We start from the raw sequence: 15,732 nt of genomic DNA on the forward strand, positions 1-15,732 counted from the left end.
CAGGGGAGTAGCTAGTACAAGCTGATAAGTAGACATCAAAGTGCGGTAAAAAACGGAGGCCCGTGCCTCAATCGAGAAACAAGTGCCCGAAGCGTCTGAACTTTGCGAGAAGCGGCGACAGCCTAAGCTTCTAAGCATCCGAGTGCCCGCGCGTGGGTAGACGTTGCCCGCCGGAGAGCCTGTCACCTGCTCCCTCCCTTATAGCTCGCTTTCTGCCGTTCTCACCGCCACACACCGCGAACTTCAGGGAAAGCCACCTGTCCTGCTGCTGCTGCGATCTAGCAGCGGGAGAGAGAGAGGGAAACAAATGCAACAGCAGCTTCGAGCGACGGCGGCCTCGTCGGTCCCGTCCGATACCGGATCCCAGGAGCGACGCACGGGCGAGCAGGCGTTCGCCAACAGCAGCGCGCCGTCGGCCGCCAAGCGCAACACGATGACGGCGAGTACGCGAACCGCCGACGACCGAGCAGCGCCGCGCGGCCGCCGGCAGTAGTCGAGCGAAGCGGCAAGCGGTCGCTCAGTCCGCGCGCGGCAATCGACAAGTGCGGGCGCCCTTCGCTGCTTGCGGCACCGGGGCAGAGGCGTGCGAGTGTGTGCGTGTGTGTGTGTGTTGTGTGCATCTGAAGGTGCGTGGGCTTCGCGAGTGGACAGTCAGTGCATCGGTTGCCGTTGCGAAGCGAGGCCGCGGCACGCATGGCGGGCCTGTTGCAGCCGCCTTCTGCTGCCAACGGCAACGCCGGCGGTGCCGGCGCGGGCGGAGGCCTGTCCGCTCCCAGCAGTCCCTGCTTGGGAAACCGACTGACAGTGCCCGGGTCACAGGGACCCAGAGACCGAAAGTACAGCCTTCCGCTGCAGCTTCAACGGCGGCCGTCGCTGTCGGGATACGCGGCCGCGGTCGAGTCGGCCCGCGAGGATGCCCGCCGGCGCAAGTTCAGCCAGGTGGGACAGGTGGTGTCCCACCGGCTGTCCACCACCATCGGCTGGAAGGTGTACACGGTGACCACCCAGGAGGTGGCCGACCAGGCCAAGAGCCTGTGCGGCCGCTACCTGCGCGCCAAGCTCAAGCAGTGCGGTGCCGTGAACAAGAAGCTCGGCCTTCAGCGGCTGCGCAGCGTGACCAACTTGAGCGTCGGCTACCCCACGTCCGACGTGGCCCAGAGGCTGCGGCTCGTCTGCTCCGAGCTGGAGAGCTCGCACCCCGACCTTTACCAGGTGAGCGGATTTCGTCCGACTTAAAGCGCGCCCTTCTTGTACCGCATTTGTCTAGTGTATAACTACGTCCCGTGAACTGGCTTCAACAACAGCGAAAGCTTCTCACGGGAGACCTTGCTTCATCCTGCCACCGCGGATTGGCCCGTTCGAGGCGACGGTGCGATCCATATTCTCTGCCGAAGAGATTGGCTTATGAGAGGGAAGTGTCTACTATTTGCCATGTGGATGACAGATGCAATCTTTCGGAGTGTTTTGATGGACTTCCCGTCAAATACTCTGAACGACGCACTTGCGAAAGCGTCTCGTGAGCGCGACAACAGAGGGATAGCAGGTCGCCTCCAATCTCGCTTTTGTTTACCGACGGGGACGATGAATACTTGTCTTAAAGTATTATGTTTGGCGGGATATTATGCCTGCTGTAAGGGCACATATCAAGTTTATAAGGCACGTGATGGTAGTCGGCTTCGCCCACACGCCTTTTTCACTGAGGGGGCATACGTATGCCGAACCCAGCACCTTCTCAAAATCTCTTTTGACAGAGAGTCCGGCAGATGTCAACTAAACCTATTCGTCGGCGGCTTATTGCTCCGCCGAGTTGATTTGTCGTTGTCGCTGTTTCTTTCCGACAACTTTCTCACTCTCTGCCACTTCGTGCCCTCTCCCAAAATTTGCTGAGAGCTTCCGGTAGAGAGGCCACTACGGTGGCACGATATTCTGAACGATAACAGACGCGCACGCCTGTATAAGTAAATGTTTTCTTTAGCCCGATGCGTCCAGCCAAGCTTGGTCCATGACAAAACGCGTCATGAGAGTGTGTGTACACGACAAAACGCGTACCCACAATCTTTAAAGAAAGGTCGTCGTTCTCACTAACTAAATAGTAACACGTTACTTGTCCGAAAACGCACTACCTTCTTGTTAAGTGCAGGTAGTAAAATGATGGTTAGTACTTTTACTACCGCCTGAAGCTAGCAAAAAGCACTAACTTACTACTAACTAAATACTACCTCGGTAGTGCAGCTACTAACGCAACTGAAATGTAGTTACCATGCAGCAATACAATGGGGCATATTCAATTTATAATTGCCGCTTGCATTGGCATACGAAGTCTATGGTATTGTAAAAACATAAGAAATTAAAATAATAAATATGTATCAAAAAGGAACCGTGTCCTTTGGCTATGTATTAAACAATTATGGGGTTTTACGTGCCAAAACCACTTTCTTATTATGAGGCACGCCGTAATGGAGGACTCCCGAAATTTCGACCACCTAAGGTTCTTCAACACGCACCTAAATCTAAGCACACAGGTGTTTTTGCATTTCGCTTCCATCGAAATGCGGCCACAGTGGCCGGGATTCAATCTCGCGACCTTGTACTCAGCAGCCTAACACCCCACTGAGCAACCATGGCGGGTTGCTATGCATTAAGACATCAATTAAGGGTATATATACGTAATGTTTACCATGGGACGCTAAGACGTAGTGACTCCGGCTGATAATGTCCTACATACCTCCGGCATTTTATTTACTAATTTACTAACTTTATTTTGTGGAGTGTATAGTTTCTAGCGTGCCGGCGTACAGTCAGGTGATAAGTTGAACACACGTGTGTCGAAGTGAGCGGTGAATGTTGCTGATGCGGAATTGCAGCGTGCGCTACCGAAAACTGCGTCCTGCGCTCGCTAGTCTGTGTTACGGCGCTGTTATCGGTGCGCGAAATTTGAGCGCCAGATGCCCCCCATGCCTCTCTTTGTAGGCACCGGTCGCTGGTGACCGACCACGGTGATAACGTGCGTGGAGAACCACTGAGGACCGACGACGAAGTACGAAAAGGAATTTGGATTAGAAATCTTTACATTATCGGAAGTCCTGAACATCGCATAGGGTCCGTTCCGATTTATGCACCGATAGTTACGGAGAGAGTTCATTTCTGGATTCGAGTGCACATTATCCGTCGAGCGCTAAAACGTGTTACGAAAGAACAAACATTTCGACCGCGATTGAAGGCTGTAGGGGTTTCTAGAAGGAAAGCAAGAAAAAATAAATACTGTGACGAAATAAATAGCGATAGAAGCGGGAGTAGAAGGCGTCGTGTGTACTTGATGAATGCGTTCTGTTTGCCGCTCCAACTGCGCGTTTTTCCCAGCACAGTACATTCACTCCACAGCGACCCACGCGGGAAACGTATTTTATATCCCACGCAACTTTTGTGCCTGGCAATCAAGCGGCATTTTCGTGTTGCAAGGTTTATAAATGCAGCTGCTGCGAGTATATAGCCCTCAACGAGTCGCCTGTGGCGTCGAACAAAGCCCGAAAGTTATATATACGGGACAACGCCGAGATCCCTTCCTTTTTCTTTTATCTTGCAAATAGAGGTGGCGGTGAACTGCAAGTGAATATACAAAAAAAAAAAAAAAAAACTGCTCGCTTTCTTTCTTCTTTTTCTCTTTCTATCTCTTTTCTTTTTCAGTTTACACGGCTTTAAAGGTGACTTGCGTGACACGCATTGTGTTTGCCTTCTCATAAGCTCACAGCTAATGTGCTTTATGTTAACTCAGCCGAAATTTGCTTTTTCTATTTTCTTTTCGTCCGCAACTCTAGCGTTATGGGTGGAACTGAAAATATGTCTGGGCTGAGTGACGCCCCAAAAGTACTGGAATTCTTTTAACGGCATGGAGACAATAAGAAACTAATTTCGCCGTCAGCTAAGAGCGCTCACATTTTGTTTGTACCTGTACGTATTTTTCGTGCACTGAATGGTAAAGCTACCGCACTAGCGAGAGCAGCAGCAGCAGAAGCAATACTAATAATAATAATAATAATAATAATAATAATAATAATAATAATAATAAAGGAAATGTACTGCATTTTACTTATCACCCACTGAGGGCCAGATTTAAGCTGTTGAAAGGGACACTAACAAAAGAGAAGAACAAAAAAAGAAAAAAGAAAGAAGCACTCTAGCGATTATGGTGCTTGCTCTGCCTCACAGTCCTATAGGCATTCCAGGTATATTATGTTTATCTATACAAGTAAATTACGTTTCTGTTACAGTCACACGGCCAGTCTAACTGTGAGGTACGGATCGCTGACCCATAAAAGGCGTAAGAACGAAAGAAACCCGGCGACGTCGCCTTGAAGTTCAGAATCTGCACGCCGTGGCGTCGTAAAATTTGACAGCGTTTCGAGCTTATAGTTATTTGGTTATTGGCACGGAAAAAATAAATGTGGAATTGCGAAAGGAACCGGAAATTCAGTCTAGCAAGCTCCGGGATTGGCGTTCCCGCCGCTAAATAGATCCGAAACATCGGAATGCACTTTGAAATCTATGTTCTTATCTTTCTACCTCTTTCGTTTCTCAGTGTAGGGTAGCAAACCGGATTTTCCGCTCTGGTTAATCTCCCCGCCTTTAACCCCTTAACTTTCGCCTCTCTCCCTTTCTTGGAATTTTTCCACGTCACACTGCCGCAATGTTCGTCGCGGAATAGGGGGTTGGGGGTGGGGGAGCGTGGCGTACATTTTCTCCAGTAAAAATATCATGCTTGCGTCACCCACTTGAACGGAAATAAAGTTTTGGAATGATACTTTACCGCAATCTGAACTCCTTTAATGTTGCCCTTTTATGTACATATTAAAAGGGCACTCTCGAGACCCAAATTAAGTTCATCTGAAATGGTAAATTACGCCAAACAAAATCAAGACAGCTCTTCTTACCTTCATAGGACGTGCGGTATAATAATAATAATTAAAAAAAAAACACGAGAGGGAAGGACAAGTGGCGTCACCGCCTTGAATTTCCTGCGCCACCTGAATTTGACGTCATGGAATTTAACAGCGTCCGTTCGGGCCTACATAGTTAAGGCTAAAAACGGGCTACGTTGTTTTCTAAAGAAGCAATGCGTTCGACTTAAGATGTTTACTATTTGATGTGCTACAACGGCACAAGTATGAGAAACTTTGCAATCGATGACGTTGCACTAGCTCACAGCATGCATGCTGGTGGTTCGACGCGAAATCACAAACACAGAGGTTTCGTCCCCATTTTATTTTCGGGTAATAAACATCATACAGCGAAATAAACTAAAATACAGTTTAGAAAGAATAATTTACTGGTGTAAACTGATTTAGTATTTTCTTTTGTGTCCCTTTAATCCCCCACAAAGCGAGAGCACCCTTGTAACTCAAGAGAAAAATTAACCAGATTGTTGAAATTTTTTTCTGTCTATGGAGAGTACCTTGCCACAGAAATACGAGAACTGTGAAATGATAATTGAGCCAAATTTAACCAGTACTGTAAATAATTAATCATTGGTTTGCCGAACGATTCGCAACTGAAAAATCCTGCCAGCGTTTGTATATATATATAAAACGCCTCAGCGTTGAGTTTGCGATGATTAAGTCAGCATCTCGAGGTTTATAATTCAGCGTAATAAAATTACACGTTCGGCTTTGTGTGTTCAAGGACAAAGTGAAGCGGCATAAGTGACCGCGGCTTCGGATTACTTCGACTCAACAACTATGAGCGACGACGGTAAACACTATATCCTTCCGCGTCAGAATGGAACACACAACTGCAGGGCAAGAATCGTCCTTTCGCATGTACGAGGCATAAGCTGGGCGCGGAATTGGAGGTGCGGCCATCGTTTCCTCGAGTATAAACTTCGTGCACACATTTTCCGTGCCTCGCGGCGACCGAAGAACGAGTATTGGCTTCACTCTCTCTTCTTTTTCTTTTCATTTGCGGCATCCGTATACTATAAAGACGCAACAAGGGTGACGGTTGTGGCGAGTTGTGCATCGGAGACGCGTTAACTTATTCTCGCAGCGTTCCGCCATAAAATACGGTCTGCGCGGGAAGCGAGTTTGTGGCTAGATATCATGCAGCTCGGACGCCACTTTGCAGTTGCTAAGTTTTACGTAACGTCGAGAAGGAAATATTACCAGTAATAAAAAGATAGGCCCGAGCGCACGATGTCTTCGGCAGATAGTGTAGAAACGTCCAAGTCATGCATATAGCGAGACCTTGGCTATGACGTACACCAGTGAGCAAGAGCATAAGCACCACATCCAGGCTAGCAGCACAAAAAAGACTACTGACGTATTTACGAAAAAAAAAGATACTTACGCTAGAGCTGTTCGTAAGAGCGTACGCCAGCCAATCGTGATGACGGACATATTAGTGAACGCGATCGGCCAGTCGTAAACCGCACTTACGAACGAAAAGTGTTGTGAATTTGGAGCCCGAATTTGTTCGCACGTAAAACGCACAAACTGAAATTGTCGAGTGCGTTGGAAAGTTCGCATAGCCATATCTGGGCTGCTCCGCCTGGTTTAAGGTTACATTCATAGGCGTAGAAGAAAATTGGCTTGATCGCGGAATCCATGGTCCGTAACCTTTTGCTCGGGGGAATATATATAGCTCTGGTAAGATATGTCTCTGCGAAGACTGTATCTCATCATTAAAAATGACAAGCTTTCCAAGCTTTAGAGAAGTAGCAGACACTAGAACTTGCGCGGCAATTGCCAATGCAAGTATTATTTGACAAAATTTGACTACGTGAACTGATAAATAATTAAGCTAATTTCGCATGGTGTAATTGCAAAATTGAAGTCATCCAGTACCAGAAGCAATTAGTATTGCAAGAAAATTTAGCACCGGTATCGAAAAGTGCAAACTCTGAATGTGCAGTGAAATGCTCTGCTATTCTTATTAACGTTGTCCCGTACTGCAGTATGCAGTCCAGTATCAGTATGCAGCTCGTGTGTAAGTTGTACTTTACGAATCTCTCGACGCAATTCACTTTGAAAAATTCAATTAGTTCAATAAGATACTTGCGCTTGGCGTAGGGCAAAAAAAAAAAAAAAAATGAGGATGCTTGCGGCGCTTCCGCACATGTGCGTGTGACGTAGGTCTCTTGCGGTGGTGGTGCTTGTCTAGCGTCGGCAAAAGCTTCGCTGTACATTCATGGTAACGGGTAGGAGTGGAGTATTTTTCTCTTTAGTGTTTCTTTAGCAAATCTTTAAGAGCAAAAAAATAATAATAATAATAATAAATACGCGTGTTTGTACGCGCCACCTATGGCTGTCGTAACTCAGACCGCTTTCCTGTCTGGGAGCCGGTGTAAACGTACCGTTAGGGGCGAAAGCAGTAGCAGGATAGTGAACGTGCCCTGCATAATTTACTATAGACGCGTATAGTAAACGCTTCGGCGTGAAGCTCAACGTCACTCAAGGAGTAGATCTATCGGACACGCTCTGGAGAATTTCCTCATCCAGCGTTCAATTCATGTGCTTCTTTTCATTTTTTTTCTATTTTTGTTACTTCGCTGCGGTGTCCCCCAGCATTTGCAGGTACGCCGGCTTCTGTTTACGTTGTACATAGCGACGTCGGTACGTCTTTTCCACATTGCTTATCAGTTCGTTTTATGTCAGGCGCTCGGCTAAAATGTAACTATTCTTGGAGGGTGTATATCAGGGCATCACCTACTATAGGCGTATTTTCGTATTTCGAAACTGGCATATGAAAAAACTTTCGACAACATGCTTTCTTTTTCAAAAAAGAACAAACACGAAGGACACCTCAACTCATTATTTTTTGGTAAGCGTTTCGTGCTCCAGTGTGTTGATTCCGTTGCAGCAGTACTTCATTCTTACGGTGCTGAATTATTGTGACTTTTCATATTGAGACGATCCACGCTATTTACGACATCGCGTTGTATTTCTGCGTGTGGTTCTCATGACATGCCCAAACGGGACAACAGCTGCGCACAACTGCCGTTCGATTCAGACTGTTCGCTATAAAGCCCTTGTTGACATTCTGTTGATTTCGGGTTGAGTTCATATATGCTTTAATAAACTTTAGATAAGCTATAGGATTTCAGTACGTGTATATATATATATATATATATATATATATATTTTGCAAATCTGGTGCGTGAGTCTGTAGTGCTTACCCGCCTGGCTGTGTTGTGTTGGGACGCCTCGTGCATTTGTATCGCCATCGTTATCAGTATCCGCACGTTCGCACCGCGAACCTAACCTAACCTAACCTAACCTAACCTATCCTAACCTAACCTAACCTAACCTATGAGGCCTACGTGCGTGGCCTGCGCGCCTCCGTGGGTTGTGGTGTGGCCGCCTGTGGGGCACTCGGGGAAGCAAATCTTGTGGAAACGTAACGCCTATGGCGGAAATGTTTGCGCAAAATGACGTGGATGAAATGTAATTTTACTCCCTACTCTTGTGGCCGACTTCTCGCCTTTTGTTCGGCTTGTTTGTTCGGCCACATACCCGGTGGCACTAACCCAGCGGCACATGTGTTGTACTTTAGTTGCAACATCCTTAAATCTTTGACCTAAATATGCACATTCGTGGCAAAAACATACTTAATGAGAAGCATTCTTCTCTTCATTCAAGACACTTTGCGGAAGGCAGGAAGTTTGCGGTCTCTCGTTAGTTCGGGCCTCTTCAATAAAAGGAAACGCATCGTCGACGGTGCCATAGAACCTCTGACTTCCAGCCACAGCAGTATGATGTTCTAACCATTTCGGGCTACGCGTCCGCCCACTTTCTTTCTCTTTATTCCGTCGCTTGGTTACATTACAACAAACGCACAAAAATGATTTTAAGAAATTGTGACTGCGTCTCTGAGGCTAGAGCGAATTACTTAATTTCTTCCAATGTAATCATCCTATCAACTACATTAATCCGCTCAGTACGTTCAAGCGGTGCTCAGTATATTTCTCTTGCATACGTGCTACTCTCGATTAAAATTTCGCGCACCCCGTGTATACGTTGATGTCTGCATGCCTCATTTACATATGCGTCTTTCATACACAGCGGAGGCCTAGGAGCATGACAAGGCCATATCGTTCACGTCCCGTGTATTAATGGGTTTCTAACGTTTCGCCGCCGGAATACAAGTGCATTCGTCGTTTTAACGTACGCCACATGACATAGACGTAGGTAAATAGGGACGGTTCTAAAATACTTAGTCGCAGGTGGAGCCACTATGCGCGTTTCTCTCGCTTACGCCCGCCCAGTACACATATATAACCCAACAGCTGGCTTGTCGTAAGCTCGCGCCAAACAGCCGCTGTTGTAATCATGCCGTCGCTGTCATACGGTCGTTGTCACCGTCGCCATGTCTCGCTGCTGTCGTCAAAGGCTCGCTTGCGTCGCACACGCAACTGGGGCCCTATAACGTAAAACTATTCAAATGTGCTTTTATTCCAATCTCCTGTCGTCAAACTTACATAGCCACCGACGCAAGCATCGGGCGGTGACCGGCAGCGTTGTTTGAAAAGCCCATTCAAGCGCTCTTCTCGTTCGTATGGGTTGTCACTTTCTTTTGCTTTCAAAGCGAATGGCATTGCCTACATTGAGCAGTGTTTTTATCTAACTGGCTGAGAAAAGGAGAGGAGCACGCTCAACTGGAGAGAGTTTCGATGGGGCAGAACCAGTACAGCGAAAGTAAATAACCGGGTGAGGAGGATGGTGCCGACGTCTGCGATTGGTCCGCTTTCCCTTACTTAGCTTGCGGTGGCTGGTCGAAAATCGCGGCGGCTTGCAAAGGAAGGCTAAAAATGCCGCTAAAACGGATCTTCAGCAAAGAATAGTTGGCAAAGTGATGTCGGATACGTGCTGAGAGGGCTCGATAACGCTATACAGCTATGCAAAATCTTTTATTATACGCAAATAGATCTATGCTACCCTGCAGCTCCGTGTAACCAGTGCTACAGTGATCGGCGGGCACCATCTTGTATTCCTCTCGGAACAGGGCAGTCTCTGGAAATTCAGAAAGAAATTAAGTTTTGTTCGGCATATTAATGCGTCTTTAACGCGTAGAGGTCACTTTGACGCGGTGAGTTTTTGCGGATTTGTAACGTCGCGTGGCAGTCAGGCACAGTGGGTGGTGGCTTCAAAATTTTTTGACCAATCGTAGAGGACTGATTACAGAATTGGAACTGAAAAGTTTGGAATAGCTTTACGTTATAGCGCCCCTGCTCGCCTTACAAGAATACGTTCGTCCACGTGGTGCGTTACCTGGTAGCCACCTGCAAAAATGCCCTCCACATAACATCGCTTCAAACGGCGCATGGGAACTGCATAATTTTTATTTTTAACGTGCCCATGTGTGAAGAAACATTGATTTGCCGAAAGGGAGCCTTTAGAATAATAACAAAGAAAATATGAAACTGTTCGATATGGCAACCATTTGTAAAAGAAAGCCTAAAGCGCTAGCCACATTAGAGTGCTACCAAGAAAACGGCTTTTTAACTGGCTTGCTATCTGGCCTGAGTGCGGTAACGTTCCAGTTACAAGCCAGAGACCAAAGTATGCGAAAGTAATTTAAGAGAAAGCCCATAAGCAGTAACTAAACAAAGGTGCCTAAAACAGCCTTTCTTTTTATCGGAACGCGGACGTGATAGTAGGGTCTACGATACAAAATTTTTACACTGATACCGCTCGTATTATACATCGTTGCGTATCCAAATGTTTTCGAAGAAACCGCTTAAATGCCAATAAGGGTCTACTTTCCGGTATCTGAAGTGACGAACTGGCACGTTACCTTATTTCTGAATCTCCGTGAGCTTTTTGCCACGCAGCATAATTCTTCAAAAAGAAAGAAACAGGTTAACAATGGCACAAACTGTTCCTGCTCTCACACGGCGCGGCGTACGCAGTCCTCGTCCGATTCGCATTTCCTCCTTCGCCTGCGCATGTTGTCTTTGTCTACCTTTCCTGCACCGCTTTCCGCCCGGTTTTTATTCTCAACACCGCGTGCAGACTAGCGGAACAACTAACTCTTCTGAAATCGCGCGACGTCGGACTTAAACGAGCCGCTGCGCGACGCCGAAGCACGAGCTCCGCAGGCGGCCTAACTAAATAGTTAAGAAGGCGCATCATGAGCAGTGGTACAATTTAATCCAACTTTACGCCGACCGTAAACTTTAAGCGCTCTGCCAGCGTTCGCCGCTTCCGAATTGTGCACGAGGAGAGTTGCGAAAGCCACGAAAATTATGGGCGGGCGAATATTGAAAGTTTCGAACACAAATCGAATATTGTACACTAACTATTCTTTCTTGACGTAGGCAGTGCGGTATATCACAGGTAGAGGGGAAGAAAACACGTTGTATCGCGCTGCCTAAGCAAAGAATGCATTACCAGCTCGCCCAGCAAACCACCCTTCTAACTATTCGTATTCGAAAAGCAACTGTTCTTGATTAAAAAAAATAACTTATGGGGATTTACGTGCCAAAACGATGATCTAATTATGAGAAACGCCGTTGTGGGAGACTCCGGAAATTTGGACCACCTAGGGTTCTTAACGCGCATCTAAATCTAAGTACGCGGGTGTTTTCGCATTTCGACCCCATCGAAATGCGGCCACCGTGGCCGTGATTTAATCCCTTGGCGTCGGGCTAGGCAGCGCAACACCAAAGCCACTAAGCGACCACGGCGAAGTTCTTTTGTTTTATTTTTGAATAATGAGAACTAACTCAATACTTTTCCACTACCGACTGTTAAAGTCAGGTTACGGCTCTCCGTATGCTAAACACATTACCGCAAATTATGAAAAGTGAAACAACGACAAGAGTTTGCGAAGCAGTGCAGAAAGAAAAATGTAAAAAAATAAGTACAAGCGTTGCTTTCGATTTCGCGGTGGAAGCCTACACAATAACCTGTGATGATTGTCCTTAATCTGCCATTTAGTTTTTTTTGGCAGCTTGTTCATGTAGGACTCTTATCTTTTACGCTACGCCAATGATGGCTTCCTTACCATGGCACCTATTACATGTGTCTACAGAGCAGCACACAAGCCCTTTTGCAGCTTTATATTTTTATTCATTTTATTTTGCAAGACTCCTGGTCTTTCATTGCCAACTCTTTATATACCTTTTTTTTAAAGTTAGTTCAAGAACAACCATTCACTCGTGGAAAAATGTGGTTGCAAACAGATTGTAACGATGTTGATGCAATTAGTCATGATGTGTCTCAAACTAATCCCTTGTGCCTGATAGTTAGTGGTCCTTGTCTGCACTAATCCGTACCGGCGTAATATTTCTAATGTAAATACATGCGTCTGCGTTTGACTATTAAATATTCGGTTCTATATTCGATACTTATAATTCGTATTCTATTCGTATTCGAAAAGTTTATATTCACCCACCTCTAACGAAAAGGCATCGAATGGGCCTTTTCAGTAGGCGCCACTGTAACTCCGTGAGACTGGATTTTTCTGTATTTTTTTACGCCTCTTGTGTGAAGTAAAATATTCTGGTCACACTTACCAGCTTCTTTTTTTTTTGTTCTTGTATAACGTCGGCATCTACGCACGTTTACGGACTACTTGCTGTTCCTGTGTGAAATTTGTGTTCTTGTTACGAAAAGCCAACAACAGACCTGAAACGCCTTTGCATCCCTATCTTATTGCATTGTATGACTTTTGAATTGCAGGGACGAGTGCCCGGCATATTTTGGAAACTTCTAAAACAGTTTGCATTGGAGAGGGGAACCTTACGCTTTGTGAGCCTGCGTAGTGCAACCTCGCAGTTATACAACTTCTATATGCAGTATCTATATGCAACATTGCATCTTTATTCGAGGTGTCTATGACCGTCGAAAGCTACCTAAGTAGAGCTTTGTGCTCAAAGCAAGAATTGCCGACGCGCTGACATAATGTTGCCTGAATGTTGCCACGCGTGATATGAGAATCCAACGGTCTCTCGTCTAAAGGGACATACAACCGCTCTGAACATGAATGGAGGAAACCCCACTGATGGAAACATTGCCTATCGTAGTGGCTAAAACAAGTCATGTTTTGTTTTTATTGAACGTGGATTAAATTTTAATTGATCACTAAAAGCCGCGAATAATGACCTTTGGCACCCCATGTGGCAGAAACGTGAAGGTGCAGAAGAGGCCTATTACGTGGTCTTCTATCAGTGTACGCGATTCCTGGTCTTTCTATTAGTATTGAAATGCAGTGCACGTTTTTCTGTTTAAGCTTTTTTTTTTCTAAATTACATTGTGCAGTCAGGCCTACGCCTACGTTTGTAGTGAGTAGAAAAGTGGCGCTTCCTTCGCCTTCGTTTTCGATGAGTTGGCTTGGCTCGTCTATCGACAGAACAACGACGACGGGGGCCAGCCGCAGGCGTAGACGTAGGCGTGTACTTGGGGGGAAAACGCGGTACAAAATATAAGGAAGGTCTTCGCAACAACGCGAACTTATTGTACCAGATTTTTATTTTCAAAAGTGGTTGAAAACGTCAAAACGTAAGTGTTTAATTACAGTTACACTCACTCCTGTGAAAGCAGAGCGATCGGCGGCTTTCACAATTTGTGAGGCGGGCTATCGACATCGCTCTCACTGCTCAGCGTTGCTGGAAGAGGGACTCCTACTTTCTTTTTAGAGACTGCTCAGTCTGAAAAGTTCTGTTTACGAAATATCCGCGCGCTTTTGGAATTAACCGCTGCAGGTATAAACACTACCGATGGTGAGCATTGCGTTCCGCCATAAAAAAACTAGGTCCTTAAATATCGGTTGTCCGTTAAATCAGTTAGAATTTGAACTTAAGTGCAGAATAGTTAGTGCTGATAAGAGAAAGAAGTGAGACAGAGAGAAAGTTCAAGGGGGACAGAGAGTTTTGAGAGGGCGAAGGAGGGGGTGAGCGGAGCTTTCAGCATGGAAACTCGCTCACTGGAACGGCTGGAGCAGCTGAACAGGGTTGGAGCTGCCACGGTGATTTGTGACTTCTCCGCGTTCCAGTATTCCGCGCAGTGCAATGTCAGGCGCTGCTCGTCTCCGTCTTGTTTCAACTTTACTTCCAAGGTACGCGAGAGCGAAAGGGAACTACCGTTAGGCAACAAAAGGCTCCCCTGTACGGCCGAGTTTTCGGCCGGAGACAAACGGTGGAAGGCTGATCAATAAATCGATCTTCGAACACCCGTTCGGCCGATCGAGGGAGGAGGAAACGCACCATTCGCCTGAACCGGACGGCGACGTAAGCGCCAGGAAGACCGTAGACAAAGAAGAAGGAGCAGAACGCGGCGGTTCCACGAAGCGTGCATTTCGACGGCAGATGGCGGGCGGACTACTCCGACCTGTAATGGATCGAACTCGCTCGGCGTCGCAGTAATGTATAGATGCTTCGTACGACTCCCCGGCCTTTTGTCCTTTGTTTGATGTTATTTGATTTCTCCTCGTCGGCACCGTGCACCCTGAAAGTTGTCGTGCAACGCTTACGTGTATGAGCACGCCAACTGTAAGCGGCTTCGAGGCCGATGACGCTCTTTTCTCCTTGAAAGACGAACGAACGAAGCAAAATTGGTTTCTTGGTATTCGCGCCACCTTAAATTTAGCTGGGACACACGTATTTGCAACGCACAGCGTCTTTGCATATAGGCCTGCTTCGACAAGACAATAAATCATTTAGGTTGCGTTGAGTTTCCTCTGTATACGAGAGAGTTTTTTTTTTTTTCGGTCTGCGTATCTCTATGCAGCGTTATACCAAGAACTGTCTCACCTTCATGAGGAAAGCGTGCACAGATAACCTCACCGTTGGGCACAATTACTGAAAGATTGCACGGGAAGTGGTGACCATAGGATGCGCACGACGTAACGCTGCAATAGGGTGAGGCAACCGTGTCTTTTGTTCAATTAATTTTCACGTCATGCAGATAAATAGATCAAGTGTCAGTGGGGTCAGAAACTCGACATAACATCATATTTCTCCGCTGTTTCTAGACAAGTATGCAGAGCATAGGATCGACGACAATTTATGGACGTGCGAAAAAATACGTTTTCACCGAAGCCAGTTACTTGCACGTTTCATAGTTTTCGAAAGACGCTGAATAAAAGAGATAGAGCTAACACAGAATCAGAAAAAAAAGAAAAGCAGCATGGGCCTTCAGTGTGAGTTTATGTTTAGAGGAAGGAAGCCAGCTTTGGCGTTCTACGTACAGCGAACACCACAAATACGACTTGTGCATCAGAACTAGTTATTTGTGTCTGCGGCCACCCATAAACAGCGAGCTTCAACAAATTAAGAAAGTCATGATATCCTGTCCGCAGGCATGTCATGCCATGCACCGGATGATTTTTCGTCTCATTCTGCTGTATTATATACCACACGGTGACCAAGGCAATGCGAATGAAATTGACGGAATGAATGAATGGAACGAATGGACAGTGGGAACGAAATTATGGGTAAGCGTGGAGGCCTTGTTTCATGCACGTGCTACAACAGCGACTTATGAAATGTCTTTCGAATAACGAGACGACACGGATAGTGCGGAAAAAAAGGCACGCACTCTCAGATTTATTTACCTTGTCCCAACAACTCCCGCATCTTCCAGAAAAAGAAAGAAAGCAGATAAACAAGGCCTGAGGCGCTTTCGTTTCGAGCAGGGCTCGTGCGATGCTTCCCCGCGGGCTTTGGGATCGTTAAACTGGGCGCAAAGTAGCACGCTATTGTGAAAGGACGAGAGCTCGCATCTTTGGTGCTGCACGCAA

The 15,732-nt window shown here is 46.5% G+C and overlaps 1 protein-coding gene across 1 annotated transcript in view; it reads left to right on the forward strand.

Annotated features, from left to right (window-relative positions):
• The first annotated feature begins 361 nt into the window (after positions 1 to 361).
• LOC126540358 (bcl-2-related ovarian killer protein-like) overlaps positions 362 to 15,732 on the forward strand; it is a 194,946-nt gene continuing 179,575 nt past the window's right edge. The window contains exon 1 of the mRNA XM_050187155.3: positions 362 to 1,212. Coding sequence (XP_050043112.1) covers positions 694 to 1,212 — 519 coding nt within the window. The 5' untranslated portion in view covers positions 362 to 693. The remainder of the gene's footprint in view (positions 1,213 to 15,732) is intronic.

Source organism: Dermacentor andersoni, chromosome 2 (genome assembly GCF_023375885.2).
Source record: "Dermacentor andersoni chromosome 2, qqDerAnde1_hic_scaffold, whole genome shotgun sequence".
Taxonomy (NCBI): domain Eukaryota; kingdom Metazoa; phylum Arthropoda; class Arachnida; order Ixodida; family Ixodidae; genus Dermacentor; species Dermacentor andersoni.